Raw genomic sequence first — 27,788 nt, 5'->3', positions numbered from 1 at the left:
CCAATTTGACTGATTCAGCTCTTGACAGAATCATTCGCTGCTAGGCAGGAGATAAACAGAGTCACCTCTGTAAAGTTTCGCCTGTTGCGCCATTTTTCCTAGTAGTCTTGGGCCGTGTCATTTATGTGTGACCGGAGTCAAGTCCTATGGAGCTTCAGGGGTATGGAAGGCAAGAATGCACGGCTTGGGATCAACGTGGCTCTGCGAAAGAAAATTTCTGTCTCTGCAGGTCCTTATTGGTTCGAAATCGTATATCAGGAAGCAGAGCTCTGAGAATTTCGCTTAGTAGCCGCCTGCAGCTGCTTTCCCGAAGCCTGACTTTCCCTTCCAAGCAGCCCGAGCCTTGGTTCCGGTTGCGCGCACCTCGTCTCCGAATCCCGGTTGATAAGCCGCAGAGACGGCAGCACCGCCCAGCTGGGAAAGGGCAACGTCGTCGACTTTGAATCCTTCTCCGTCATTCAATGCTGTACGCCAGAGAGACTTCAAAGAGGATGTCCATTCTTGCAGAGCTCGCAACCGCTCTAGGTCGCTGGCACTTTCCACGAGAACGGTTCCGTTTTCTTGATCGATCTTGGCATTCAATTTCTTGTCCATGATCAAAAAGCCCAGAATGTCCTGGACCTCCGGGATAGATATTTTGATCTGCTTTGATATAAAGCTCAATGTGAAACGGGTGTATGGCGCGATGAGCTTGAGGACAGCCTTGGTCCGCATATTCCGGCTCACCTCATCGATATTCTCGGCAATGAACGGATCGGCCAAAACGTCCTGGTTTTTCCTCAGGATTTCTTCATATGCGTGAATGTCATCTCTCTGGAAGGCATCCACGAGGTCGGTCATGGCCGAAATACGGGGATCGTTCTTGTATGGCTTGGTTTCTTGGGAGTCGAAGGGGTTAATGTCCGACTTCATGAGCATGGTCGTCAAGACGAGATACTTCAGCACCTGAATGCGCTGCATTGATCCCGCCTCGTCGTAGTTTCGGAAGGATTCGAAGAAGTCGCTTTGTGCTTGTTCCCAGTTTTCCTCGCTCATGTGCATCTTTCCTCCACACTCTCGAATGATGCCCATGATCTTGGGGTGTGGAACTGCAGAGCGCACGCGGAGAGCCCGCTGATAAAGAGCTTTCAGTCGTTTGTTGTTCTTCGTTTCAGCGTACATCTGGATTTCCAAAGCATAAACCTCAAGAGAGTAGGTCCCCTTGCTCGGGTCGTCAGAACCATCCTCCCGCTGGCAAGCGCGATGCAGCTCCCGCAGTTTTTTGCTTAGCTGGCCGTACTCTTTGCGATCAAGCCAGAGTCTTGCAAGCTTGATGTTTGTTTTTAACCATAATCGTTCGTTGTTGGTGCTCTGGAAAGAATTGAGGGTCAACCGATAGAACTCCTCCATGCAGTGATAGGCCTTCTCGTCATCAGAGCCCTTTTCGATGAAGTCTAGCATATTGTTGATCGATTTCTCGGAGTAGTTGCGTGTAACAGCGGATTTCACGTAGGTAAGGAGTTCTCGATAATGTTCGATAGCCTGAAGTTAATTAGCTGCATGAGCAGTTGACTGACTGAAAGGTACAGAGACTTACATCGTCATATCTGCCAAGCTTGAACTCAAGTTTTATGGCCTGTTTCAATCCTTTGAACCCCCTTTGGGCTCATCAGTATTATTTCGTCCTTTACGGTTAAGGACCTGATTACTGACCAGTCTCCTTTCTCCGGCTCCAGAGCCGGTACGCCCAGAAATTCATCGATAGCCTCTTCGGGATTATCCGCCTTCATCTGCTTTGCATTGTAGTATTTGTTCTCAATTCCGACGTCCCCAGATTCATCCTCATCCGCATCTTCGTACTCGAAGTCATACCTGCCATCACGTCAGCCACTAGGCGGAGATCCTGACTGCAGACAGAAAAAACTTACTCCTCATCGCCAGAGTCTTGCATGAAGTCGTCGTCGTCCGACATCGTGGCAATTTATTGGAGAAGATTCCAAGCCTAGTGAGAGGTACGTTGAGAAAGGACGTTAAAAACAGAGAGTTTGGATCGGATGCTGCAGGCAAAAGAGATGAACAACGAGATATGCTCTTGGTGACATTACCTCTTATTGATAGGCAACTGAGCTGAACTCGGAGCTCCCGCGTCTATCGCGGATTCCGGGGGAACCTCCCCGCGCTAGTGGCTTAGCGTGCTGCGCGCCACAGCGGTTGCCACAGCTGATCGGGAAGCTCATCCTTTCCGATGAACTTCCACCTCTCATCTGCAACGCCATTTCCTATCGCATCCAGAGTGTGATCACTTTACAGAAATTCGTTTGATAAGGTGCATTTGTCATATGTGATTGCTACGATTATTATCCCACAAAGAGGTGCTTAAAAATCGGCACATTGAACCATTACGGAGTTTCCTAAACACCCCAATCAAATCCAGTCAAGATGGGTGGTGATCTCAGTAAGTAGATTCCAAGCTATCTTGATTGAATGACGGTTCCTAACTTTCTTGACAGACTTGAAGAAGAGCTGGAACCCAGTCTTGCAGAAAAACCAAGAGAAAACATGGCTGGCGGAGAGAAAGGCTCTCGAGGAGCGCAAGCGCATCGAGCAGATGATGCGCGAGCGCCAGGAGGAGAGACAGATACAGGAGCTGCAAGAGATGCAAGAAGCTGCCGGCGGTAAGAAGCGACCGAACCGAGTCGAATGGATGTATGCCGGCCCATCAACCGGACAACTGGGGACTACTGAAGAGATGGAAGGCTATCTCTTGGGAAAGAGACGCATCGATAATCTGATCAAAGGCACTGAAAACAAGAAGTTGGAGAAATCAGCTACTGAAGACTCGTTCATGGCCGTGCAGAATGCCAACACCGCGAGGGATACGGCAGCTAAGATTCGAGAAGATCCCATGCTCGCCATCAAGAAACAGGAACAGGCTGCTTATGAAGCAATGATGAATGATCCAGTGCGGAGGAGGCAATTGCTTAAGGCCGCAGGAGTAGAAAACACGACTTCCGAGAAGGAACGCAGGCATCATCGGCACCGGCATCGACACCGAGACGAGGAGGAAAGGCATTCGCGGCATAGAAGCAGACGGTACGATGATGAAGGTGACCGGCGAAGCAGGCACCGACATGAGCGACACTCAGACAGCGCCTCCAGATCACGATCGCCACCAACACGAAATTCCCGAGCCCGAAGGTCACCTTCGGCTGAGAGACGAAGATCACGAAGGTCTCCCTCGCCGCAAAGATACAGTTCCCGACGCTCTCGATCCCCGTATCGTCGTGAGAGATCTTATTCTCCTGAGTCGCGCCGTAGGGCGCGTTCGCCCCAGCGTGAAAGAGAAGACAAGCGACACAGCTGGCATCACACTCGACGTTCGCCGCCTTCGACTCGAGAGCCAGATCGACCGGCTGTATCAAGCATCAGAGATGAAGATAGAGAGGCTAGACTGGCTTCAATGCAGCACAATGCTAACGACCTGGATCGGATGCGTGCGGAGAGGTTAGCTGCTGCCGATGCTCGTGAACGAGCTGAGCGCGAGGCAGACGAAGCGGCTCGTGCCCAGACCAGCAAAAGCGGTGGTAGAGGAGCTTTCCTTACCAGCGTCAGCCGTCGCGCAGGGGAACTCGATCTGTCGGAGCGACTAAGGCGAAGTAGAGGAAATGTCGAGAAGGAGCAGGAGGCTTATTGACGAAACAATCCTGGAGTTCGAAAGAGAACTTCATGGGAAAGTGGTGTAGTTTCACGAAACCAACGACTTCAAATTCGCCTTTCCTTTTTTTTTTCTTTTTGGCTTGGGACATGACGGTCGCGATTTTAGGGAATGGAGTATAATACGTGTTTCAGTAATGCCAGGGCTGGTTCCTGTTACTATTATAGTCCAGGTTGTAGTCTTACAGAGTTCAGAATGTCAATAGTAATTACAGTACAATGTCAATCCTGGACGCGCTCAGTTCCTGTATACAGGAACAAGTACACTTTACTCCTCTCGCATTTGCTTGAGAAGGATTTTTTGTAGTAGTAGTAACAAAAACGTGGAGTCTCAGTCTCCCGCAAGGCTGGAAAGTTCCTCTAAAACAGCGTGGCCTTGCCGTAATAATAATGCCTGAGCGCATTCCAGCACGACGGTTCCCGATTCGTGGATCTGACCTGTCAGCAGTCCGATGTCATCGACTCGACACGAGATTGAAAAGGCACTCCCCCTTTCCATCTCCCAAGAACCGCCAAATCAACAATCGAAGTTTATCTCTGAATATACATACATATATTTTCCGTATATACCGAGACTCCTTCTCCTTGTGTGTTAGTTGCTGTGATTGCAGCTCCCGCTCACTTAGGTACCCTCCTGCGAACCCGCCGTTCCATCTTGGTGGGAATTCCCGATCATGCCCTCCAATATCATGGCCCTCTGCGGTCGCCAGAAAGTCGTTCAGCGAAAAATGGTGCTATTGTCAGTTCTTCTTTCCGATCGCGGTTGCAATTGGATTGGATTGCATTTCTCTAACAGCAAGATGCAGAGGAGACGGTGCTTGCGGCAAGACTTCCGCTCTGAACGTGTTTACGAGAGGGTAAGCGCTCCACCACTGGGGTCCCTTCTGGTGGCTACTTGCTGATGCGCACTCTTCTCAGGTTCTTCCCTACCGTGTAGTAAGATCAGATCCCACCCAGGCCTAACAGTGTACGGCGATATTGACCAAACCGCTCTCCTTCGCTTCCTCCAGTGAGCCTACTGTTTTTGGTGCGAGACGACCCCCTTTCTCCGTCCGGGTGTGCATATGTATGGCTGACTCTTTGCTTGTCCTAATAGAAAATTATGTCCATGGTAAACGCTGCTCCTATCTGCACACTCAATTTCCGGCGCTGATGTTCTCCGAGATATCTTCGTCGATAACGTACATATGGAGCTGTCGCTATGGGACACCGCGGGCCAAGAAGAGTTCGATCGGTTGCGCGCCCTTTCCTATGAAGATACACATGTCGTAATGCTTTGCTTCAGTGTAAGACACGCCCCAGGGAGGCTTCTTTTTACCGGGACAGATGAGGCTGATGGGTGGCTACAACGCAGGTTGACAATCGGGATTCGTTCGAGAACGTGTCATCAAAATGGATGGCGGAAATCCACGAGAACTGCCCAGGCGTCAAGCTGGTCTTAGCTGCGCTCAAATGCGACTTGAGAAAAGACGAGGACATGAATGATGACCCGAATGCAGTCTCTTTCGACGAGGGTTTGGCCAAGGCCAAGGAGATTGGCGCAGTGAAATATCTCGGTACGGCTTTTGCCTATCCTAGAACGTCACACGGGGCAGCTGACAGACATGATTTACGTCAGAATGCTCTGCTGTTCAGAATCGCGGCATCCGAGAAACATTCTACGAGGCTGCCAAAGTCGCACTCGAGGTCAAGCCCCCGGGGTCCAAAGGAGGCAGCACATGCGTGATTCTGTGAATTCATTGCGCCCAATGCATATCGACACTATCGCCTTTATTGCTATGCCTTCTTCGATCTTTTTATCATGCCATTCTTCATGACACAATTCGACACGCAGTATACACCCGAAGTTGGGAATATGCGAACGGGACTATTTCGTGGATTTTTTTTTACTAACACACTGACTCGTCGCATGCGACATGCTTACATTAGGACCCCACTGGCACAGGCGACGAGTCTTTTTCATTTTCCTTTTCTTTTCTCTCTCTCACGCAGCGTTTGGAGTTGGAATGCGGCGTTGCTCCTTGTATCAGTCCGATATGATATCCACAACCATGGGAGGCAGCACTTTTCTGCGGGGCCATCATCTTCGATTCTATACATTTGTTTTAATTAGTTTAATTGTGGAGGAGGAGAATTTTTTTCACTTCTCTTTTCTTTCATTCCTTTCTTTTTTTCGCATGTAATTCCTTGCATCTTACCTATACTGGTTGAAGATATACACCGGAATTTAATTCATTATGTGATATGGGAATAGTGAGGCAGTGTCTCGAGAATTTCCATTCGAGACACTTTTTTTCCAGAATGGGTGGACAAGAAGAATTCGTCTGGTTCGCAGGTTTGAGAGATTGTATTGTGTGTTCATAATCCCTTTAGGCCTTATATAGTTAATCGTGAAACTGGTTGTGTGTTACAGAATATGTATGCATGCTTAGAATACAGTGCACTATCCGTAGAGAGATGTTCCCCGTAGCGCAGTCGATGGACTGATTAGGTGGCCTTTTGCCTTCATCTTAGAACGCTTAGATCAAGCAATTTTGCCTGTCCTTGCTTGCTCTTCCTGCAGGATGTCTTCTACTCCGATCTTATACACTTCGTCAATGCCTTCACTGGTGCCCGGAGGGCCAGGAGGGAAGTCCGTTTGTAACCGGTTTACAAATGCTTCCACGAATCGGTCAGCAACCTCCTCCATGGTGACTCCTTTCACGCCCTGACCCTCGAGACTGGTCGCCTCGCGCCCTTCAAGCCCACAGGCCACGATCTGCCGGAAGAACCACATCGGTTCCTCGGTGACATTGAGCCCGATCCCGTAGCTACTGATGTGCCGACGCAGATGGACTCCGACAGCGGTGATCTTCTTCGGATCTTTTTTGGTCGAGGTAGAAGAATCGGAAACCCAAACCCCCGGGTCCTCAGTTACGAACCCCCGGATGCCGAACCCACGCAGTACGTCGATGACGCTGTTCTCGAGCAAGCGGATATGACATCGCGGCGTTAACCCCAGGCGGCGGAGATCGAGGATCGTGTAGGCGACCAGCTGGCCTGGTCCGTGGTAGGTGGTTTGTCCGCCACGCAGGGTCGGATGGTACTCTGCGACGGGACCGGCGGAGGAAGGATCATTGGCTGCTGGTGGGGTGAGGAGGGACCTGATGGGTTCGAGAGACGGTGGCAGAGACAATTCTGAGGAAGGCTGAGAATCTGAAAGAGAAGAGGTATTGGACGGAGGTAGATCGCGACGGCCGGTGGTGTAGACCGGATTGGGCGTGAATGTGATGATCGTGGGATCTGGTGGTTTTGCTAGCCGGTAGATTGATGTTATGGAGGATGCGGATGATGGAGGGGGAAGAGATGTTGCCTTCTTGTGAGCAAGGAGACGTGTGGTGAGAATCTGTTGGATGTTCGAGACGCGTGTGAAGGGCGTGATATTCGGTAGATGGAGATGTGCGAGTCTCATCGCGGAGGACAGTAAGATATCGGCGGATCTCTTGAGGCAAGGGGAAGAGGAGAAACGAGGAAAGGAAACAATAGCCAAGGACATAGATACTCAGCTCATATAATCCAGGTGCTCAATCACTACCAATGCAGTATCGAATGTCATTTCCGTGAATTAGGTTGGAGGATTCTTTTTGAAGAGCCGATGCACCACAGCTTCCTGCCGTACGTGACGCCATATTATTCTAGGCTTGAAACTTCAAGAGAGACTACTACCACGTGATTACGGCTACAACTCAAAAAAAATGTTCAGGCTCAGTATGCATAATAGAGAGCAGAAGCTCTTTCTGATAGCCAAGAGATCGTGCTCTGCCATTCAGAGTGCCCATAGATAGCTGTATTTTGTCTGGATAATACCCTGGTACACAAAGCACTGTCCATACTGACGGATGAGTTAGGCTCCTTAAGGCGGCATTTCACGAACCTCTTCTCTGCAAACTGGAGAGATGAGAATACTTCCCTGTGGTTCCTCCTCCATTTCACTTTCTTCCAGCATCAGCTACGAAATATCTCCGTGTTGACACTTCCTGTCGCTGAACGGCAGTGGTTATGGCAAGGAGCGTGTGTGATCGTGGTCACTTGGCAGATGGTGACAGTTGGTTTTCTGTGTTAATACGAGGTCTTGCGATTTCTTTCATCGCAAGGATATGTGCGGTTATGAGGATATCACGCCATTGACCCCGGCTCTTGCTCGAGCCTCTTCTTCCTCACCCTCATTAACCAGCAACCAGTCTCTGACTCCGCCTTTCCAATCTGCAATCCGACCTTGTTTTACTCGTACTGTGACGACACGGCTGCTATCATCGATACTGGGATATTCGGCCACCCCGCTGCCGCGCCGCTGCCCGAACAGAGTCTCCTCGCCGGGGGCGGTCACAAACGTGTTGTTCTCCAGATGCCGCTCCTTGCACCACCGCTCCTCTTCCGAGCCCGGCTCCACAAACCGCGCAGTACCTGTGATGGTAGTTGAGATGCTGGAGAGGGCACTCGTGTTCAGGTTGAGCAGCAAACTGGCGAGGGAGGAGCGGGTGGCAGCCGGGGGCGGGGAACCGTCCCGCGCCCCGGCGGGATTGGGACTCCGGGTGGGCGGGCGATGCGAAACCCAGTCATGGACCAGAAGGGACACGCGCGGATTAGATTCGAGGTTGATGGTTTTACGGGAGGCCGGGTTGGTGGTCATGATAATGGTCGGATGCGGATCAAAAGGAGTGGAGGGGAGGTAGGTGTAGGACATGAGGGAAACGTGGGGCGTCAGACCATCGCATGTTGCCAGGTGCAGCTAAAGAAAACAAAGTCAGCTTGGAAGACTTAACAAGATTTAGACCAGCAACTGCAAAAAAAAATTCATCCAGTGACATACAAAGCGGGAGTTTTTGAGGCAGGACACGACCTCAGGCGGTAGAGTGGTCGCAATATAAGGATGGGTTGTGGTGGCCGACGCCTCATAAGTGAGCGGGGGATTGGCGCCGTCTGCCATGGTGTCAACTGCAGACGGGTTGACGGAAACCAGCTACGTGGTTTTGACCATCAGACAAACGGTCAGGATTAAAACAAGAGACGTTGAATGGGTTTAGAGCTATGCGTCAATGATCTGAAGAGCGGGCATAGCTCGGAAGCCCGAGAGGTGCAGGATTAACTAATCACCCGTGAATCCTCTGGGTTGCTTTGTCCACTCCCACCTAGATAATCTGGCCTACCAAAATCAGAGTATAGGAACGTCAGGAAGAAGGAGAAAAAAAAAGGCAATTATGCACCTACGCTAAGCTAGCCATCCTTGCATCTTGCCCCTTGATCACTGGCAATTACGTTCCTACTCCACATTTCCTGGTCCATCAGTGACATCCACTTTTCCCGAACCGTCACTTAGGCTTGCCTCTCTACCTAATCCTAGGTACTGCATCTTTAGCCTATCCCTATTCCCAGGGCTCTCCCATGGTCATTGAGCTAAGTTGCTTTCGATCCAGGCTTTCTCCCGTAGACAGCATACTTTGTAATAGTCAGCAGTCAAGCTTGGCGAAAAGATATAAAAACAGCCAAAGACATACACTTTGAAATAGGCATGCATTGACTTGTCCCGCAGCTGCTGCTTGACAAGTGCGTGATGGATTCTTGCCTTATCCGGACTCCATCCCAAGACTTGAGTATAAAGACGGAGACCGTAAGCCTCGACGGACTCCGGCGCCAAGATGTACTCCCATTTCCAAGCTCTTTGAGTTTTGGGTCCTTTGGCCATGGCCCAAGAGGGACCAAATAGACTTGCTCTGTCACATCCTCAAATCCCGCATCTATCATCCACTGCTTCACATTCAGAAGCTATATTCAGCTTTCTCCCAGACTTCCCACTTGCTCCGTTCACCCATCGTATGTATTGCATGTAAGGTGAATCATCTTTGAGAGTGCCGTCGTCACTCCACACCCATGCAGTAAGTTCAACAACCTCAAAGTATCCATCTGGTTTGAGGTGTTTGAAAGCCCGTTGCATCAGTTGTGGCCAATTTTGAACACATCTGCAATCAAGTTAAATCAGTGCATCATATCTTAGTAGTTACTTGTGCACATACTCAGCGATCGTCCGTGCATGGATGAAATCGAAATAGTCTGGCTCATACATCCAGGGTTTCTCCAAATCGTCGATAACAAATTCGAGATTTGGGGGAACCCAAGACGGTTGAATAGCACTGAGGTCATTACCAATGACACGTTCTGAAGGGAATTTGCTGATAATCTATTAGCATCCTCAGATTTAAAAAGAGTGTCTCAACGAACTCAGCTATGTCTATCGCCCAAATCGGTTCCAGTTCCTAAGTCCAGAATGGCCTGTGGATTCTCGTTTATAGGAGCGGTATAGAGTTCTCCTTTAAATAAGAGCAAGAATCTGAAATCGACTGTCATTCCAATAGAACTCGTGTCATACGATGTGGCGACTTACACATGGTGTGCCTGGATGCTGTCAGTCATAAATCTACTTGCAGAAGAGTTCAATCATACAATATCAAGACGTTCTTGCTCAGTATCATCATTTGGCATTCTTGTTCCAAACATCAGTTAGTTAATATCGCAAAAACAGAGCAACTTGATAGGGGGTATACATGTATTTTCCCTTTTTAATTATCGTTGTTAGCGAATAAGAAGACTGTTAAAAAGGGGATGTCTGTGAATATTGGCCTACTTGGCTGTATGAATGGTAACGTCGTCCATTCTCATATTGATAATCCAATACGCTGGACGTAATGGATTTAGTGTCTAACTTCGCATCTAACTTCGCAGTGTCATCATAGACATTGAAGTCATTCTAAAAAAAAAATCCTGGAGTGAGCAAGATTCAGGAGAGACATCAGCAACAATTCCTGGAGCAGCGTTGACGAACGTCTCAGTGGCTTGCGCTGCATCGAGGGACTTGGAAGTTTCTGCCATGTTTCAAATTCAAAAAAAAATGAAACGACTGATTTTTGTCTGGTTTTAGAAAGATCATTTATAAACAGCCAAAAGATACAGGTTGACGAGGCTGAGATTTGGAGGGATTGGGATAGTCGTTCATATACGGATTATTGCTGTTCTGGTCGACAACGCTTACCTCCACTTTTTGTAGCGCACCCAAGACACCACTATCTGTAAAAGTTTCTAGGAAGTAATAGGTAATAAAACACAATTAGAGCTAGCGATGGCGGATTTCTCTTCCGACTTGCCGGCAGGTGATGCTAATGCCATAAGAATCTTACTGGAGCATTCTATTGCCATTACCCCAAAATGTGTACATCCATGCACTTCAGTGTAATTTTAGCAAGGCTGTTTCTCTGCAACTGCTGCGCCGCAGAATCACTCTCATGCAAGAGGGCACTCTTTTCACCTGCCTCTCTTGCAGTAGCACTGGGAGGATGCAGCATGCTGCAATCAGAGAAGTTATTCAAGCGGATGCTCTGTGCTCTCCGCACTTTACCGTGGCTGTAAGCTGGTTTGCGAGTCAGTTCCGATCTATTATTATTACAGGGACGTTAACCTTGGAACCCTGGATTCTTTTCCTCTTTCTGCTAGGGGGTTATCCATACTTTATATTGGAGTCCTCAAATATCAGCTTTAGATACATCTGGAATGAAGGCAAGGCTCTATAGAAAGATAGAGAGAATAGAGAGAAAGAGGACGAAGCGGGGTCACAAGGACACTATTTTGCCACTGAGCTTATCTTTTCTTCTATTCTATGCTTTAGGAATAATATCTTGGTTAGAAGTCACTAAATACCTGGCGTGAGCATCAATAAAGGATTGATCCGTATACCCCCATCCTTACTATGTACACCCCTGCTAACCTTCTTGGATCTAGCCCTGAAATCATTTTACTACCAAAAATACCACTAAAATTAATCTTGAATTTTTTTATGTTTGAAGACTCTTATAAATACTACTAATATAATCAGAATTCAAAGACAAAGTTGCCTAATAAAAATCATCATAAAAATTATTATATATAGTCAAACTAGCATTAAAAATCTGCATCTAAATTACTACTTATTAAGGGGCCTTCATAAGCAGACTCTGGTATCAATTTTAGGTAGCATTTGATTAGTATTAGATTTTGGTATAAATCTCAACACTAGTTTAACTATATATTAATGATTTTAACTAGGCATGTATAATTATTTTTTACTAGGCAATTTTCATATTAAATTTTATTATTTTTGGTCAGCAGGATCATTATTAGGGAGTCATGAAATATATTATCGTAGAATGCTTCAAACATAAAAATTCAGGATTAATTTTAGTGGTATTTTTGTTGGTAAAATAATTTCAGGAGCTATACCTAAGAAGCTTAGCAGGGGGTGTACATAGTAAGGATGCGGGTGTATGGATCGGTCCCTTAAAGGATGGGTAAGGACGGAGTACTCCGTATATAAATGAGGTTGGGTAAGTGAATCTGGGTGAGCTGATCACCTGACTCACCCAGGTCACCCCATTAAAGCGACAATGTCCAGGTGAGGAAGGAGCGAGATGCTGCTGAGCAGATCTAGGTAGCTACCTCAGAGTAGAGATTAATAAATAAAATATTATTGCATGTGATCCAATTCCTTTATTTTGATCAATAGAATAATTAGTTTCTCTGAGTCTGTGTGGTGTTGGCTAGGCCTATTACTACGTATGCTGAAGCGGGGCTGCCCATTCCCCACCCCCGCATTTCACTCACTGATTGATGCTCCCCCAGGTGTCGGCTGCCCTGGCTGCTTCCGTCGCAACGCAACGCAACCACCATCTGCGGACGCTCTCACACTTCTTCCCCCTCCTCATCTTCCTTCCTTGCATTGACCCGACCGCTCCAGTGTCGCTCTGGTTCTTGCTACTTCCCGCTTTGACCCTGGGCCGTTCTTCGACCAGTGCTGGTTCTCTCTCAATCAACGACTACCGACTATATATTGGCTGCATCTGCGTTTTACGGCCACCACTTCATCCTTCGACCAATCCCTGCTTCAACGGCTCAACGGCTCGGATTATCCCTGGTTCACTAGAGAGTTACTTACCCCAGACTTTCCACGTTACCTGGTGCTTCCACCAAACACTCCTCTTGCTACCGTCTCTGTCCTCCGTGTTCCTCTCTTCACACTCCTTGGTGGTGCATACAATCAAAGCATTCGGTCGTTCTCCCCATCTTGCATAAAACTGTCTCTGCAATTATCACATTGGACCTAGCTGTCTTTCCTTGACATTCCAGCATCCGGGAACACTGCCCTCTCGAGAACGGCATCTCTCTCTTATCGTTTCTGTAACACAAGAAGCAGAATCTGACGAAGATCACTTCAACCGCCCATCATGTTAACCTCCCGTGTGCTCCGTTATCACCCCGCGTTCTCTGTCGTCCGCCATTTCAGCTCCTCCATTGCCCACCATCGTTGCCCCTCCATCCGGGATATCACTCCCAATAATGCTGCCCAGTTCAACGCCCGCCAGAAGGAATTCCGAGACAACCTCGAGGCGGCCCGGAAGAGAAGAGAAGAGCAAGAGAGTCAGTCCGTCAATGCGTCTACCTCATCCTCTACCCCTGCTACCCCCCATGACCGTCTTCGTGAGTTCTCCACCGCTCCCACTGCTCCGGACGTGAGCAATGCGAGCGGCATCTCTGCTCCCTCTATCCCTGATGCGGCCGCAACCCTGGATCAACAGGCCTTGGGCTCACTCTCCACCCACCGTTTCTTAGGGGACCAACGGGAAGCCGATACGGCCAACCAGGCCCAGAAGCGGGGCCGTTTCTCATCCCTCATCTATGGCACCAAGGAGGGCCAGCATTTCGACAGAGACATCGAGCGTTCCTTCTCGCAGGTACTCGCTCGCGGCAAATACGTTCATTCCATAGTCTTTCACGATGTCAAGCCTGACAAGGTCGATGAGTATGTCGAGCTTGTCGGCCAGTGGTATCCTCGTATGGCTGCCCTCGAGGAGAACAAAGTCAACCTGGTGGGAAGTTGGCGGACCGAAGTGGGTGACAATGACACGTTCGGTACTGGATAAGACATCCTCTCTTGCCGCCTCTCCAATTGCATTGGAAGACTAACAATCTTGCTTTTTCCACAGTCCATATCTGGGAATATCAACGCTATACGGGATATCACGAGTCCCTGCATTCCATTTCTCGCCATCCGGAGTTTCCCGAGTTTGACAAGAAACTCAGATCCTTGATCAATAGTAAGAAGACATCCCTTATGCAGGAGTTTTCGTTCTGGCCTACAACCCCGCCACGTCATCTCGGTGGTTTGTTCGAGCTTCGATCCTACACCCTTCACCCGGGCAATCTTCTTGAGTGGGAGAACCATTGGCGTCGAGGCCTCAAGGCGCGCCGGGAGGTCATGGAGGGTGTGGGTGCATGGTTCGTCCAGATTGGTGATCTCAACACCGTGCATCATATGTGGCAGTTTGCCAACCTGGAGGAACGCAAGATCCGCCGTGAGCAGTCTTGGGAAATTGAAGGATGGGCGGACACGGTACACAAGACGGTACCGCTCATTCAGGCGATGAAGAGCAGAATTCTCATCCCGATGCCTTGGAGCCCAGTGGGATGAAGGTTGCCCGTCCTGCAAGATGCTGATTCAATGCTGTCCGGTCGGCCCAAGACCTTGACACAACAGCTGTCACAATCGGCAAGCTTGGCCCTGTTTGGCACTGCTGGTCCCAGGATTATTGCCACAAAGTCCACTGGACATGGCCGAGCTTCGTGTCAGCTGCCTTTGTCGAAAGGGGAAGGCTTTGAAGTTTGCATGTCGACCGGTTCAAAGTTATCCTGTAGCCATAGAGCAGTTATCTTTACAGCGCCGCAAAGCCACGAAGGCGTGTTTGCACCAATTGAGCAATATACCTTTTAAAAGTATGAATTGTTATCTTCCGAATCGTACTATGTTAGAGCCTCTTTTTTTTTTTTCGTTCTCTCTGTGCGCTGGGTTGGACCATCAGAACTAATTAATACGTCGTTGGTAGCCGTGCGCCGGTTATTTTGAATTCTGTGACCCACGTGCGGAACCAACCGATAACGTCGGGAGTTTCTCGTCTGAAATTTGGAGAAGCTCGTTTCTCCGCAGGACCCGGAAAAAAAAAAGGAAAAGAAGCAGGGTCATTGAAGCACCAGACATGAACCTCATAATCTATTACTCTGTCACACATCCAGTGCACTCTACGTCGTCGAATCCGTCTTTATTATGCATTGACCACTGTGACAGAAAATAAAACACACCTGGTCTTTTCCAACTCAAAACCACACGCGTGCCTTTCCTTCGATCCGCCTGCCAACCCTTTAATCCTTACGACTTCGTTCGTCAGACAGGTATAGTGCACAAAGCCCTCTTGCTCACAAGCTCTTTTCCCTTTGAACAGACTCAATGACTTTTCCTTAACAGTATCCGGACTCGAAAAGAAAGGGTCAAGATGGCCTGGATACGCCAACATGACCTTCCCGCACTCCGGTCGTACAAGTACTCTGGTGTCGACCACTCGTTGGTCAGTCGCTATATTCTGAAGCCGTTCTACACTAATTTCGTGATCGGATTGTTTCCCAGGAGTATGGCGTAAGTATCTATGCTTCCCTTCTCCCTGGCTCTGTTCTCCTTGTACCTTCTCTCCATATGAAGGATTTGGTCTTTGGATTAGCGAACCGAAGCTAATGCGACTGCGAATGACTGGACAGACCCAACGCCGTAAGTGATTGTCCCATATTTTGCCAATTTCTCGAGTCGGCAACAGAATAACACGGGGATGCACTTTAGATTACTCTTACCGGCTTCCTCTTTGTCGTCGTGAACTTTCTCACCGTGCTTTATTTTAACCCAACTCTCGATCGGGATTGTCCACCCTGGGTATATGCTAGCTGGGCTCTCGGCTTGTGGTTGTATCAGACCTTTGATGCCGTCGATGGCATGCAGGCGTACGTATTTTCCACGGGTCCTAGCAGTTGAGTAGGCTGCTAATGTCTTAACGTGAAGGCGGCGTACCAAACAGAGTGGTCCGTTGGGTGAGCTCTTTGATCATGGTATGTTGTGATCTGATTTAATGTGGTTGTACTTTACGTACAAACTGACGATACTAGGTGTCGACGCCTGCAATACCGTCTTGGGTGTTTTCATCTTTGCGGCTGCGATGAATCTCGGTCAGAGCTGGGCGACGGTATTGACGTTGTTCGGATGTATGTTTGATGAGCTTTCCATTTCAGAACGTTCCCATGATGATTCTGACACTTATTAGCGATGACGACTTTCTATGTGCAAACTTGGGACGAGTACTATACTCATGTCTTGACCTTGGGAATCGTGTCCGGCCCGGTCGAGGGTGTGTTAACTCTCTGTGTTGTCTTCGCCTTTACTGCCTACATTGGCGGTGCTAGCTTCTGGCACCGTTCCATGTTCGAAACGATTGGCATTCCAAAGTTCGACATGATTCCAGAGAACATCTACAACATGCCCTTTACCTCCTGGTACATGGTTTACGGCGCCGTCGTACTTCTCTTTGCCACTGGCTCTAGTATCGCAAATGTCATGAGTGTGCGACGTCAGCGAGGACAGGATCCATTCAAGCCATTGGCAGGTCTTCTTCCTCTAGTTACGACGTGGATTTTGACCCCAGCCTATCTATATTTGCAGCCGAGTATTCTGGAGAACCATCTCGTTCCTTTCGTGCTGTACGTGGGGATCATCAACGCCTATGCCGTGGGCCAGATCATCATCGCACATCTTCTTAAGACAGACTTCCCCATGAATAACCCCCTGATCTATCCACTCGCGTTCGGCTTTATCGACAGCCTCGGCCCTCATCTCGGTCTCTGGCCAAGCGTCCTTGGTGACGGTATCTACCAGGTTGCATTTGTTTTCATGGCCCTCGGCGTTGCTATTGGGGTGTATGCCAGTTTTGTGGTATGTTAGGCGTTCTTCTCAGATCCCTCTTGGCTGATCGATCGCTGATGTTGTTCTCTTTGCTAAGTTTACCGTTATTGTTACTATTTGCGACTACCTCGACATCTGGTGCCTGACAATCAAGCACCCCTATGTTGAGGAGAAGGACCATGCCAATGGCATTAATGGTGTCCGTGGGCTCAAACGTGCTAACGGCACTAATACTACCACCAAGAAGTTCCCTAAGATAGTCAACTGAAATAAAACAGGGGTCCCGTCTGGAATGACAATCAAGAGAAGGCGCCTAGACGGATAGACTGAATCATCAAGCAATCACGTTAGTGGCTCATTTCAACTATCATATCCGAGGTATCGGGACTCAGATTCCGATGTGTTCAAATTGGTGGAGGATGCATTTTGGCAGAATTTTCCTTGCTAGCTAGCCAAAGGAGAACGATCTGATGTTTCACTATACGAGTAGTCATCTTGATTCTACACGCGTTGAGGCACGCGATCGCTGATGCATTTATGATGTTCATGACATAGATCGAGATAGAAATATCCTTAGTATAATCAATCATACTACGAATTTCTACCATTCGTGGTGTTTCATGCAATGTAACAGATTAATAATCTTGACATTATTGGCTCAGTCCGTCTTGCCATGCAGACAGTATCGGAAAAAAGACGGAGCGGACAGCGGGAAGCTGCTGGTGGTTCACTAAGCGAGGGCACAAACCCTATCGTGGTTGCTTCAAACCGAGCCTGCGCTTGGCGGCTCCACTGAGACTGGATTTCAACCTCCATCTCCATCACCACGAGACCATTTCACCGTTCCCTATCGCCATCCAGACCATCTCTTTCAGCGTCCATATCCAAGTCAAATTCGCTGATTGCATCTCAAGCTCATCAAGATGGTGAGTTCTTCGACGATTTTTATACCCAGTTCCCATTNCGATGACCCAAGCCAGCTCCTCGGCCTTTTTTTTTTTACCAGAGCGTTGGGTCGTTTCCCACTATGGCATTTTCCCTGAAAATTTTGTCTAACGAGCATTCTGCCATCAAACAGGTTCTCGCGGTCGATCTCCTTAACCCTTCGCCTCAGACTGAGGCCCGCAAGCACAAGCTGAAGGTAGGATCTTTGCAACTTAATAATCGACCTATCTAGGTTGATAGACTGACCCGAAAACCTGGTTCATTTAGACCCTTGTGCCTGCTCCTCGCTCTTTCTTTATGGACGTCAAGTGCCCTGGTTGCTTCACCATCACGACTGTCTTCTCGCACGCACAGACCGTTGTCATTTGCGCCGGCTGCTCTACCGTCCTGTGCCAACCCACCGGTGGCAAGGCCAGACTTACTGAGGGATGCTCTTTCCGGCGGAAGTAGATTGCCACGGTAGCGGAATTCGAAATCATGAATTAAAAAGCGATATGGCGTTCTAATTCTTCTTTCGACGGTCGAGTCGATATGTGTTTTTGTCATGTCATGTGTGTCTGAGCAAAGAAACAGATAGAAGATGGATGATTCGCCCGGGATGGAGAACTCTCAAGTCAGGAAAAACGACTTTTGAATATACCAACCGAAAAATGCAAAAAATGTTAAAACTTCTTCACATGGAGCGGAGTTCCGGATATCTGGCAAATAACTGGTTCATTTTATCAATTCCCATGGTTTTTTTTCTTTTGCCTGCCATTCTTGTTGCACTTCTGCCTTCATATTGCACTTGTGACGCTTCGACAGGAGAAAAAATGAGAAAAGGAGATGGCGGCATCTGCATGAGCCGTTGCTTTGCCGGAAACATCACGTTCTTGTGCAGAATGAAAGATTGATGGAAACGATAACGGACAAGGCAATGTGCTATGAATGTGGATGTTACTATTAAGGATACCTTGGTAACCTTGCATAACTTCTCTCTCTCGAGTTGGGTGTCGAGGAGCCCGCGAGGTACATACATACCTTAACCTTTATGCTAGTGAGTCAATTCAGTCAAGCCTTTATCAGTTCTGCGTACTCCATTTACCCTATGTAATACATTCTCATCTCAACTTTCCAATGAAGGAAGGTCGAAATTCAGCTATGGGTAGATAGTAATTAGTTCCGATACCCATCAACCAACAAAACACGAGATCAAGATTTGTCAAAGAACGAAAGCGGTAATGATGTTCTATATCTATCCATCTGACCATTACCATGACTACTAGGTATATAGGTATACTACCGTACTGACAGAGACCAGCCTTATCCGGTTTAGTGACAATGCAATTTATTTCACTTTAGTTAGGCATCCCTGCGTTGACTTGTTTAACTCTCTCCCCAGTTCAATATTCATTCCATCTAATGTCTGTCTCTATTTATCCCTACCTAGGCACCTGTGTTGCTCGACTGAACATTTACCCTTTTCCCTTATAACCACCATCTCTAGAATAGTTGGGACTACTTTGCCTCCTGATTCTGGGCCTGCGGATCAAATCCTCTATTGCCCATGCAATTATAAGATGTGAAATGGGACTGGGAGTCTGCCTAGTATTAACATGGTTTTTATATCCAAAAATGATTTAAATTAAGTATTAAATTTACAAGTCCACTAAGCTTTGCCTTCTGATGATAGTTATTGTTAACCTTACTCTTCCTATCTCTTCCACTTCCTCCATGGACTAAATTGATAGATGCAGATACTCCAGCTATAATTCCTACCATCTTTGCTTCGTTCTATGTCTTCCTTCCCTATTATTGTTCCTCATGTTGCTTAAAGCAATTACATTCCACCTGCTTTGCCTAGGGAGTGACTAGGATCTCAATGGCAAATGTCTCCGCCGCCATTTGGAACAGGCAGAAGCCAATAGCCAAGACTTTTTGACATGACTTTGCAAGCTCACTTGAGCGTATGACTTATCTCCCGCTCAATAGAAAGCATAACTGGGACAATCCACGTCATCCCATCTATATACGTGGTTTCGTGGGGGGTCTTCGAGAGCCCCCGATGGAGGATCCTTTGCCCTATCCACCTGATGCCCATGAATCATCCTTTGCCCCCTCGACCAATCCTTCCTGTGTGAAGTGTCTGTAAGCAGTCCGATAATTTTTGTACTGTATCAAGAACTTCTCCGATGAAATAACAAGAAAAATGGCCTAGATGAGGTGACAGTCATGTGTGAATTCCCCCCCCCCAAAGTGAAGTGCATGGATTAGATGATTGTTTCTGCCGACGCCTTTCATACTCTTCACCTTAGCAGCCAAGTTCTCTACCTACCTACCTAGGTACCTGGCACCTATTTCCTTCTCCGCTAGTCCATAAAAAATCCCTTAAATCTTTGCCACTTCCCCCTTAGAAGGTTCTAAACCACTTGAAGCCGAGGAGGATTATTCTAACTACCGCAGTCTGACAAAAGTGTGCTTTCGGCCAAGTAAACCATGAATTACTGCTATTACTACCTAGTGTCTCGAATATACTAGAACATATGCACAAAGGGCACTGCCTTGTCCACATATCCTGCAGAAAAACCTGAAAAAAGCGGACTGGTGTTAACAACAAAAACAGCAATAATCATTTCCTTATTGACTTAAGGTGGCTCATACCACATGGGATCACTCCGGTTTCGGTGGCTTCCGCCCATACACAGCGTAGCTAAGAAATGTTGTAAGATTCTGCACCAGTGGAAAAACAAAATGGGAACAGGGGGATCGGGCTCACAAGTGAAACAGCGCGTGAATGTTAGGATTTCTTGCATCGCTTCTTGCCTTAGCAACCAGAACAGTCACCTCTTCTTTTGACCATCCCTCATTTCGGGTCAAAACAGCCATTGCCCCGGCTTCAAAGCCGGACTCTGCCTGTAATAGATTCCACGTGCCAAGCTTTTTCTGGTTGATTTATTAGTTTTCTGCATGTCTTTAGACAAATAGTCAAATAATATACGTACCAAATGTTTATCTTTTGGCCACGTTCCCATGGGAGACTATGTACTTCTGAACATGGATGTCCACGAAGCCTGCTTCCTGAAACCACTCCTTTAGATGTGGCCCTGGAGATGCTGTAACCCCTGCCTTTTCAAATTGCATTAATGATGACTTCGTAGTACTGTTCAATAGAGGTACCCTTGGTGGTGCCATCTTCAGAGCGCACCATGACGTCCCAGTCTTGAAATTCAATCCATCCGCCAGGGGCGGTGTGGCTAGCCAAGTCAGTAAAGTTGGGGGAAAAAAAAAGGAGGGAAAGAGGTGGGGTAGATGGTGAATGACTCAACTTATAAGCCTGCTTCAATAGTTTCCTGTAGTCCCGAATAGAAAGTGCAAGGTGTCGGGCATGAATAAAGTCAAATGGTCTGTCATAAACCCACGGCTGCTCTAGGTCATCGATGAGAAATTTGACGTTTGGAACAACCCTGTAACAAGACTTATTAGTAGTTGCAATCACAATAGAGGAAAGGTATTCAAATACATGGATGGTTGAATCGGGCTCAGATCAACACCAAGGACCTGCATAGAAAACTTAGTGCATACTCAATAGTCCGCATGGTAACAGCCTACCTCCGCAGAAGGATACTGGTCACTTGTAAGGACGACTAATGGTAAGCAGTTGCTAAATGAAACATGAGGGCTCTTTAACATTACCAAAGTCCAGGCACCAAATCCCTGTCCCAGTACCAAGGTCCATGACATGCTGTGGGGAATCACCAATGGGTGCCAGAAAGAGTTTGCGATCCATTATTGTCAATGACATTTCATGCAACATATCTAGTCGATCCGCTTCAATCTCATCATTTGGCATGAGGTAATCTTTCTGGTCAGCAGGACCAGGCTCTATCTAGCTAATCTCACGGAGAAGACTCACTGCCATCACGATATCCATGATAGGTTCTGCCATTCTTCTTTCGAAAATTGAGGACAGACGAAGCCAGAGAAGCGCTGTAACTAGACCTGCAGATATGTCAATCTTTGGTCACCTAGATAAGATGAAATGTTGCGAACAGCTCATCTCCATATGTGGAATTATTCGCCGTAGCCTAATGAGAATTGTTAGATACATATATATCCCTTAGTGGCGGGGAATATAGGTTACACGGACATCTTCATCAACTTCAACGAAATTGGGATCCTCCTCAGCGGTTTGATTCTCCTCAGCGGCGGGATTCTGCCCAGTGGTATCAGTCTCTTCAGCCATTGTTGAATGCCCAAAGGCCAAGGGATCAAGGGATCGAAAGAAAAGAGTGTATTGCTGAGATATGCGCCAAGCCAGCAAGTTAGATAGACGAGAATGTGAAGAGAAGAGGAGAGAATGTCAACAAGTCATCATCCGGATTGAAACATGGGCGGGACATCCTTGTATTAAAAGCTCCTGTCACATCGGCTGCCTTTTGGTCCATTAACCCTCATCACCTTTTCAGTGCAAATGCAGTGATAGATTCGATCCGGTTTCTGCAGGTGCATCATCAATAATGATCCTGACTGCCTGTTGGTGTATCATTAGTGCTGTACGGAGTACTCCGTACGGACTACGGAGTAGCAGTGTTCATTGCCCGAGTCATGGAATGATTGGCATTTTTGGCAATTGACTTGCGATTGCTATCATTTAGTCATTCTTTCCTTGTGGGACTGAAGTGGGCAGGGCCTCGGGTGGAATTGCTGCCGCTTCCGACAGGATGCAATCGTAGCGACGGTGGGATGGAATGGCCAGTCATCTGCCCCATCACTGCAGTGCTTTTCACTGGCGGCCTTCACATGTAGCCAATTGATCCATAGGGTTGACTTCACTGTTTCCATGTTGAGCATGGTTGGATATAGAACTATGCCCTTGTATATCATTGACAGCTGTGGTCCCCACCTTTGACATTTGCTTGTAAGTTGTGGATATGTCCGATCAGTGATAAGCATGCCGCGACAGAAATAGGGTCATCTACTTCGTAGATAGCTATGCGAAGTAGGATATAAATACTCCGTACTCCGTACTGTATCCAAAGAGCAAGCCATCCCTTGTAATACTATCCGGTGAAGCCTTTTTCATTCCCCTGTCTTGCAGATTATACCGAGGTGTATGCCGGCAGGTGGTGCAGGGTAGAACACCACCGGCAGTAGTTAGGCCCTCTATACTCCGTACTCCGGGTCCTATGTATTATTTATGTCGTTGGGACAGGAACCCACAAACGCAGCTAAAGTGGGTCTGGAAGGTCTGTCAAAGACTTGGAGACTGTGCCACATGTAGCTATTCACTGACAATCACAGTTGGCAGCCTGGCATAAGTCCTGTTATCGGGTACGTTATCAAATCATCCCAGTAAAGCATTAAGTTTATCATGGAAAGGCAGGAGGGGAACATGGTCGCTACGGAGTACCTAGGTACGGAGTACTCTGTACTAGGTACTCCGTATGGAGTAGGTAAGTACCTCCAACGTGTCTACTGACATATTTTTCGTTTTAGCGGCCCCTACTAAACCTTTTTGTTGCNTGTGGCTTGTTATTGGCTATGTGGCCTACATGGGCCGACGAGGTCTCCTATCTACCGGTCTGCTGATCACGTGAGGGGATATGCTAAACCGAAAAGGGTTAGCCTCCAACAGTTGCCATTCTAAATCACATGACTTTTACCCCTACTAGATTTGATTATCTAATACTACTTGCTATCTGAAAGTAGTATAGGCTTCCCGCACCTAGGAACATCAAATTTCTCAGCCCCTAATTGACCCTATAAAGAGCTTATGAAGCCTATAGTGAAGCCCCTGCAAAGCCTTTATACGGCTTTATGGTAGGTCTCATAAGACCTTTGTAGGGAACTTTATAAGGTATTTTTTTCTAATAGGCTTTAATAAGGGCTTCATAGCTATATAGGTACCTATCTAGATAGGTAGCAATAAAAGGGGTGTAGCCAAGTAATTAACTAACCAACCACCTGCCAGGCTGAGTCATTAGGGCTCAGCCAATCAAAAATCAGCCTCCACCACTCAAATATCCTCACTTGGAGGGCCAAATATCTGAGCCTCATAGCTAAGGCTCTATGACTGGACCATTGTCAAAAATTAGCTAGCCACTCATTATTAGTTAGTAAGTCCTACTGCCTAGGTAGTAGGCAGACCGTGCATAGTCTTAGACTGAAAAACGGTCTCTAAAATGGATATACTATTATTATTATTATTACAGGTTTTCTGCTGTTCTAAACCAACAGCGCCTGCGCTTTGGCCTTGATATCCGCACCAAAGTCCACCGGGTTTCGGGGGTCCCCCCCGGTCATGAGGGCCAACTTGCCCGTAGTATCGTTGATGAGGATATTGGTGAACCTGTTGCGGCCGATGACGTCGGTCAGCTGCCTCTTGGCTTCCGCGTCGCCCGCACGGAGCTTGTCCGCATCGATCGACAACAGCTGATTGTGGGTGTTGCGGATGAAGTCGAACATGAAGAAGATGGCTGGGTGGGTGTTTGGCGGTTGCATCAGGGGATGGGATTCAAAGGATCTGGATAGATAGAGCGAGGATGTAAGTTAGTTACAGTTTTATACTCTTTCTTCAATCAATGCAGTTCCAGAAGACGCGAAGTTTCTTTGATTTTTTTTTAAAAAGGAAAAGTGCTAATAAAGATGCGAAGTGCTGGTGCGAAGAGTATAACTGTTTTGTGACGTACTCGAGCAGATCCGCCATCTGCTTGTCAAGCCGCTCAGCGTTGAAATCAAGAATCTCTTCCCGGGGCATATTGGTGGACTTTCAAGAATGTGTGTAAAGATTTATTGATGATAGAATTCTTGACAGAAGTTAAAGATGCTGCTACTGAATAGTTGTCTCAGGAGAGATGCAACGCGAAGTGGCGGCTGGTCTAATTCGCGTTAAGCTCGCGGGGAACCTCGAATGGCATCTCACCTTTTTTTATCTTATCAGTCAGTCAGTCCATGTTGTGCACACTCGGGACGGATTGCGTGCGCAGGACAGCACAACAACGGCTTTTATACTGATGCACATGGTCTCAGGCCTTTTGCGTCCTGGTCGTTGGATTAGACAGCCTCCCAAGCTTGATCTGCTGTATCTCTCAAGTCGTCTGCTCCCTTTGTCAACAGCCATGGCTCCCCGCAACTCTTCCACAACGTCCAACGGTCCACGGCAGCCTCTCAAGATCCTGATGCTACATGGCTACACGCAGTCTGGCTCGCTATTCCGCGCGAAGAGCGGTGCTCTCGCCAAAGCCCTGCAAAAGTCCTTCCCTCTTCATGAAGTTTCGTTCTCCTATCCCACAGGCCCGCTCCGTCTCAACCCGGCCGATATCCCCGGATATACACCCGCAAACGATGGCGAGGATAATAAAGACCAGGAAATTGAAGCCTACGGGTGGTGGCGTCGCTCCAGTACAACAGATCCTCCCGAGTACGTAGGTCTGGAAGACGGGCTGAACACACTCGCCAAGGTTCTTCGGGACGAAGGACCCTTTGACGGAGTGATTGGCTTCTCGCAAGGCGCAGCCATGGCCGCAATGATTTCCAGTCTCCTCGAGCCCAACCGCGCCGCTGCGTTCGCACATTTCACAGACGCAAAAACCGCATCCGATGGCTTCGATCTGCCCGCGGATAAACTCGTCCCGGGTATTCCGTTTCCTTCGTCTTTCGACCCTTCCCACCTTTCCCATCCACCGCTCAAGTTTGCTATCTGCTATAGTGGATTCCGTTCACCGGGACCGCGATACCGCGGGTTTTACGAGAATCCCCCGATTCAGACTCCCGTCCTCCACGTACTGGGTTCTTTGGATGCCGTGGTGGAGGAGAGCAGGAGCAGAGCATTGATCAACGCATGTGCAGGCGACCCGGAAAAAGAAGGAAAAGTCGTGTGGCATCCTGGTGGCCATTTCCTGCCTTGTCAAAGGGCATATTTGGATGCGGCGGTTGTGTTCATCAGAAAATGCCTAGACGGTGACAGCAACAAGACAAAGAACGAGGAAGAGAAAGTCGAAGACATGGAAGTGCCCTTCTAAAAAAAAAAGTATAATGAGCTATGATGCTCAATGCTTTGCGGGCGGATATCACTTTTCTTCGTCCCCTTCTGTCGTCGTGGGTGTATATATATGTTGGATACAACTTTTGTTCTGATTAGAAATACCCCATAGCTCATGTCAGAGCTGGCTAAATAAATAGAGTATAGAAAAATAGAGACATTAGCAGATCTGTTAGGAATATGGAAGCGAAACAATGACATATACGACTGTCATCAAGAGACAACTGATCGTTTCTAGTCCAAAGATTTACTGTACACGGCAAGTAAACCCTTCATGACACTTCCACACCGCTGGTTACGCTTTCACCTTCTCGCTTTTGTTCGGAAGGATTCTGGCCATCATCTCCTCCTTAGTGATTAGATGGTCAATCCTCTCAAGCAGGCCCAAGAGACTCCTCATATTGCTGCTCCATTCGTTCAGCACATCATCGGCATCGCGCGGTTTTGCGAAATTGACTATCCGGGCAGGACGGTCAATCTTAGCGTAGATTGTCTTCGATGTCACCAAATCACTAATGTACTTCTCCGTCTCCTCTTCATTCAAGTTCAGCAGCTCCGTCAGGCGACCCATCTGGATGCGAGTGTAGTACCGGGCCACAACGCGGACGTTGTGCTCGATAACACGCTTACGGAGGTCTTGCCACCTTATGTGCGCGTCAGGGTCAGCCGGATTCGGTTGGCTGTCGAAGACATCGGTACTACACAGGTGAGGGCCGAAAGTTTCAGCGATTTCGGGCCAGCGCATCAGTTCATGGACGGTAAACAGTTTCAACAGCCGCGCTTCGACAGGAACCAGCGAGATTCGAGAATCTTGCTGTATGCGGTGTAGGAGATCAGACTGCTCGTTGTCGTATGGAGCTAATACTACGTAGTAGATGATTCTCGCGAGGACCTGTGTCGTCATCAGTTCCAATCCATTCATTAGATACGAATGCGAAAGATAACAATAAGACCCGGAATTATGAGCCCAGTGCAGCACTTACCGCACGCAGTTGTTCGGGATTCTCTTCGACAGACTCTGTGTCCAGAACATCCCGGTAATGCTTGCAAACAGCAAGGTAGTTGTGATCATGTTTCGCGAGGATGATCTGCTGCTCATAATATCGGAGTTTCAAGTCCGTCACATCCTCATCCTTCTCAAGCGGCGGCTCGTCAGGTGCGCGCGTCTTCTCCCTCTCCTCCCACTCTTTCTTCTCCTTTTCGATTTGTTCGGGGGTCTTCTTCGGTTTGCGAGCAAAGTATTTCTTGTTAATCTTGCGGCTCAGAATCGCTGCCTGGGTCCAGTCACCCCGTTCTAGACACAGTGCAACCTGCTCCAAGATGAATTCCGTCTTTTCCCTCCTGGCCATGGAGCCAAAGGTTTCCACCTGCAGTTCACAGAGAATATCTGTCGCCGCATTTAAGTCGCCCTGGGATTTCTTGATATTCGAAAGTATGCGAGTAACTCGAGCTCTCTCAACTTCGACGAAGATCTACAGGCACAGTCAGTGGTGTGGCACGCGTTGTGGCCAGTCACACAGTGAGATCCGACCTTTCCTTCCGTCACAGTCCGCAAAGTCTCGATCACAGACAACTTCACATCCAAATTCGGCGTCTCGTCCAGGAATCCCATGACGACTTGCACCATCTTCGTCGTAGCTTGCTTGAGCTGGCCATGTTTCTTCGACAACAGGAGGACCTGGTCATTTAACAGACTCCAGTCACCGGCATCTTTGCACATCGTGACAATAGTAACCAGCACTCTGGAGGTAGTAGCAAGATCTGAGGCCTAAAAAAAAATCGCATATCAGCACGTATTAAGCGGAGTCTCGAGCCTCAAGCCTCCGTACCTGTCTTGCCTGTTTCTCCAATCCCGACAGCTTGTCTATTGCTGCTTGGACATTGGTCTGTTCAAAAGCTCCTGTCAGCAAAATTACCATTTTGATTGGTCCTGACGTTTCAAACCTTTGCAAGCTCTTGTGCCTCGGGAATCAGCTTGTCTGCATCTTTGCTGAAGTCCTTCTCGGGCTTGAGTAGCGCTTCGGACATGATGACGAGTGTCGAACCGTCACCTTGCCCAGGGGATTAATTACGACTGCAGCGGAATGATAAAACAGCGGGGGCGACAGGATTTCTCGATCCTACAGATTGAGATCAGTATGGACAGGGGGGAGGATCGTATGAAAGCGAAGGAGTATTTTGGAGGTTTGAAGGGAGCTGTCGCTGTCCGTCCATCTGGAGCTCCAGACCCGCGGCGAACAACGCAAGGCCGCTTCAGCCTGGGTAGCGACGACTCACGTGACCGTTTGAGCATTCAAC

General features: G+C 48.0%; 15 protein-coding genes across 15 annotated transcripts; 6 read left to right on the top strand and 9 right to left on the bottom strand.

The window, feature by feature from the left end:
* Positions 1-282: 282 nt before the first annotated feature.
* On the bottom strand, positions 283-1,951 carry VTN77DRAFT_7863 (uncharacterized protein; the record flags this gene model as incomplete). Its single annotated transcript, XM_069424297.1, has 4 exons — positions 283-1,521; positions 1,577-1,637; positions 1,693-1,851; positions 1,908-1,951. 4 exons carry the CDS (start codon positions 1,949-1,951, stop codon positions 283-285), a joined length of 1,503 nt encoding a protein of 500 aa, XP_069275112.1.
* Positions 1,952-2,418: 467 nt separating this feature from the next.
* On the top strand, positions 2,419-3,673 carry VTN77DRAFT_7862 (uncharacterized protein; the record flags this gene model as incomplete). The annotated part of the gene is made up of 2 exons (XM_069424296.1): positions 2,419-2,434; positions 2,490-3,673. 2 exons carry the CDS (start codon positions 2,419-2,421, stop codon positions 3,671-3,673), a joined length of 1,200 nt encoding a protein of 399 aa, XP_069275111.1.
* A 709-nt stretch (positions 3,674-4,382) lies between these two features.
* Positions 4,383-5,427, top strand: VTN77DRAFT_7861 (uncharacterized protein; the record flags this gene model as incomplete). Its single annotated transcript, XM_069424295.1, has 8 exons — positions 4,383-4,432; positions 4,500-4,550; positions 4,612-4,629; positions 4,704-4,720; positions 4,790-4,804; positions 4,858-4,979; positions 5,048-5,249; positions 5,312-5,427. The coding sequence occupies 8 exons, from the start codon at positions 4,383-4,385 to the stop codon at positions 5,425-5,427; spliced, it is 591 nt and encodes a 196-aa protein (XP_069275110.1).
* Positions 5,428-6,217: 790 nt separating this feature from the next.
* On the bottom strand, positions 6,218-7,144 carry VTN77DRAFT_7860 (uncharacterized protein; the record flags this gene model as incomplete). Its single annotated transcript, XM_069424294.1, has 1 exon — positions 6,218-7,144. The coding sequence occupies one exon, from the start codon at positions 7,142-7,144 to the stop codon at positions 6,218-6,220; it is 927 nt and encodes a 308-aa protein (XP_069275109.1).
* A 693-nt stretch (positions 7,145-7,837) lies between these two features.
* Positions 7,838-8,659, bottom strand: VTN77DRAFT_7859 (uncharacterized protein; the record flags this gene model as incomplete). Its single annotated transcript, XM_069424292.1, has 2 exons — positions 7,838-8,461; positions 8,543-8,659. The coding sequence occupies 2 exons, from the start codon at positions 8,657-8,659 to the stop codon at positions 7,838-7,840; spliced, it is 741 nt and encodes a 246-aa protein (XP_069275108.1).
* A 436-nt stretch (positions 8,660-9,095) lies between these two features.
* Positions 9,096-9,415, bottom strand: VTN77DRAFT_7858 (uncharacterized protein; the record flags this gene model as incomplete). Its single annotated transcript, XM_069424291.1, has 2 exons — positions 9,096-9,168; positions 9,228-9,415. 2 exons carry the CDS (start codon positions 9,413-9,415, stop codon positions 9,096-9,098), a joined length of 261 nt encoding a protein of 86 aa, XP_069275107.1.
* Positions 9,416-9,454: 39 nt separating this feature from the next.
* Positions 9,455-10,209, bottom strand: VTN77DRAFT_7857 (uncharacterized protein; the record flags this gene model as incomplete). Its single annotated transcript, XM_069424290.1, has 4 exons — positions 9,455-9,689; positions 9,744-9,899; positions 10,112-10,122; positions 10,171-10,209. The coding sequence occupies 4 exons, from the start codon at positions 10,207-10,209 to the stop codon at positions 9,455-9,457; spliced, it is 441 nt and encodes a 146-aa protein (XP_069275106.1).
* Positions 10,210-12,977: 2,768 nt separating this feature from the next.
* Positions 12,978-14,221, top strand: VTN77DRAFT_7856 (uncharacterized protein; the record flags this gene model as incomplete). The annotated part of the gene is made up of 3 exons (XM_069424289.1): positions 12,978-13,230; positions 13,363-13,662; positions 13,737-14,221. The coding sequence occupies 3 exons, from the start codon at positions 12,978-12,980 to the stop codon at positions 14,219-14,221; spliced, it is 1,038 nt and encodes a 345-aa protein (XP_069275105.1).
* Positions 14,222-15,077: 856 nt separating this feature from the next.
* Positions 15,078-16,793, top strand: VTN77DRAFT_7855 (uncharacterized protein; the record flags this gene model as incomplete). The annotated part of the gene is made up of 7 exons (XM_069424288.1): positions 15,078-15,217; positions 15,337-15,346; positions 15,416-15,573; positions 15,632-15,678; positions 15,736-15,831; positions 15,891-16,555; positions 16,623-16,793. The coding sequence occupies 7 exons, from the start codon at positions 15,078-15,080 to the stop codon at positions 16,791-16,793; spliced, it is 1,287 nt and encodes a 428-aa protein (XP_069275104.1).
* A 655-nt stretch (positions 16,794-17,448) lies between these two features.
* Positions 17,449-17,920, top strand: VTN77DRAFT_7854 (40S ribosomal protein eS27; the record flags this gene model as incomplete). The annotated part of the gene is made up of 3 exons (XM_069424287.1): positions 17,449-17,451; positions 17,604-17,666; positions 17,738-17,920. 3 exons carry the CDS (start codon positions 17,449-17,451, stop codon positions 17,918-17,920), a joined length of 249 nt encoding a protein of 82 aa, XP_069275103.1.
* A 2,063-nt stretch (positions 17,921-19,983) lies between these two features.
* On the bottom strand, positions 19,984-20,481 carry VTN77DRAFT_7853 (uncharacterized protein; the record flags this gene model as incomplete). The annotated part of the gene is made up of 4 exons (XM_069424286.1): positions 19,984-20,036; positions 20,111-20,159; positions 20,294-20,392; positions 20,452-20,481. The coding sequence occupies 4 exons, from the start codon at positions 20,479-20,481 to the stop codon at positions 19,984-19,986; spliced, it is 231 nt and encodes a 76-aa protein (XP_069275102.1).
* A 98-nt stretch (positions 20,482-20,579) lies between these two features.
* On the bottom strand, positions 20,580-21,692 carry VTN77DRAFT_7852 (uncharacterized protein; the record flags this gene model as incomplete). The annotated part of the gene is made up of 8 exons (XM_069424285.1): positions 20,580-20,703; positions 20,776-20,913; positions 20,970-21,007; positions 21,059-21,093; positions 21,143-21,307; positions 21,363-21,448; positions 21,500-21,534; positions 21,597-21,692. The coding sequence occupies 8 exons, from the start codon at positions 21,690-21,692 to the stop codon at positions 20,580-20,582; spliced, it is 717 nt and encodes a 238-aa protein (XP_069275101.1).
* A 1,982-nt stretch (positions 21,693-23,674) lies between these two features.
* VTN77DRAFT_7851 (uncharacterized protein) lies at positions 23,675-24,206 on the bottom strand (the record flags this gene model as incomplete). Its single annotated transcript, XM_069424284.1, has 2 exons — positions 23,675-23,972; positions 24,139-24,206. 2 exons carry the CDS (start codon positions 24,204-24,206, stop codon positions 23,675-23,677), a joined length of 366 nt encoding a protein of 121 aa, XP_069275100.1.
* Positions 24,207-24,567: 361 nt separating this feature from the next.
* On the top strand, positions 24,568-25,470 carry VTN77DRAFT_7850 (uncharacterized protein; the record flags this gene model as incomplete). The annotated part of the gene is made up of 1 exon (XM_069424283.1): positions 24,568-25,470. The coding sequence occupies one exon, from the start codon at positions 24,568-24,570 to the stop codon at positions 25,468-25,470; it is 903 nt and encodes a 300-aa protein (XP_069275099.1).
* A 315-nt stretch (positions 25,471-25,785) lies between these two features.
* VTN77DRAFT_7849 (uncharacterized protein) lies at positions 25,786-27,518 on the bottom strand (the record flags this gene model as incomplete). The annotated part of the gene is made up of 5 exons (XM_069424281.1): positions 25,786-26,382; positions 26,474-26,962; positions 27,022-27,258; positions 27,320-27,376; positions 27,435-27,518. The coding sequence occupies 5 exons, from the start codon at positions 27,516-27,518 to the stop codon at positions 25,786-25,788; spliced, it is 1,464 nt and encodes a 487-aa protein (XP_069275098.1).
* Between the last annotated feature and the right edge of the window lie 270 nt (positions 27,519-27,788).

Source organism: Rasamsonia byssochlamydoides, assembly GCF_041956645.1.
Source record: "Rasamsonia byssochlamydoides strain NRRL 3658 unplaced genomic scaffold VTN77scaffold_65, whole genome shotgun sequence".
Taxonomy (NCBI): Eukaryota; Fungi; Ascomycota; class Eurotiomycetes; order Eurotiales; family Trichocomaceae; genus Rasamsonia; species Rasamsonia byssochlamydoides.
The sequence above is the reverse complement of the archived record's forward strand: the minus strand, read 5'-3'. Positions and strand labels throughout refer to the sequence as shown.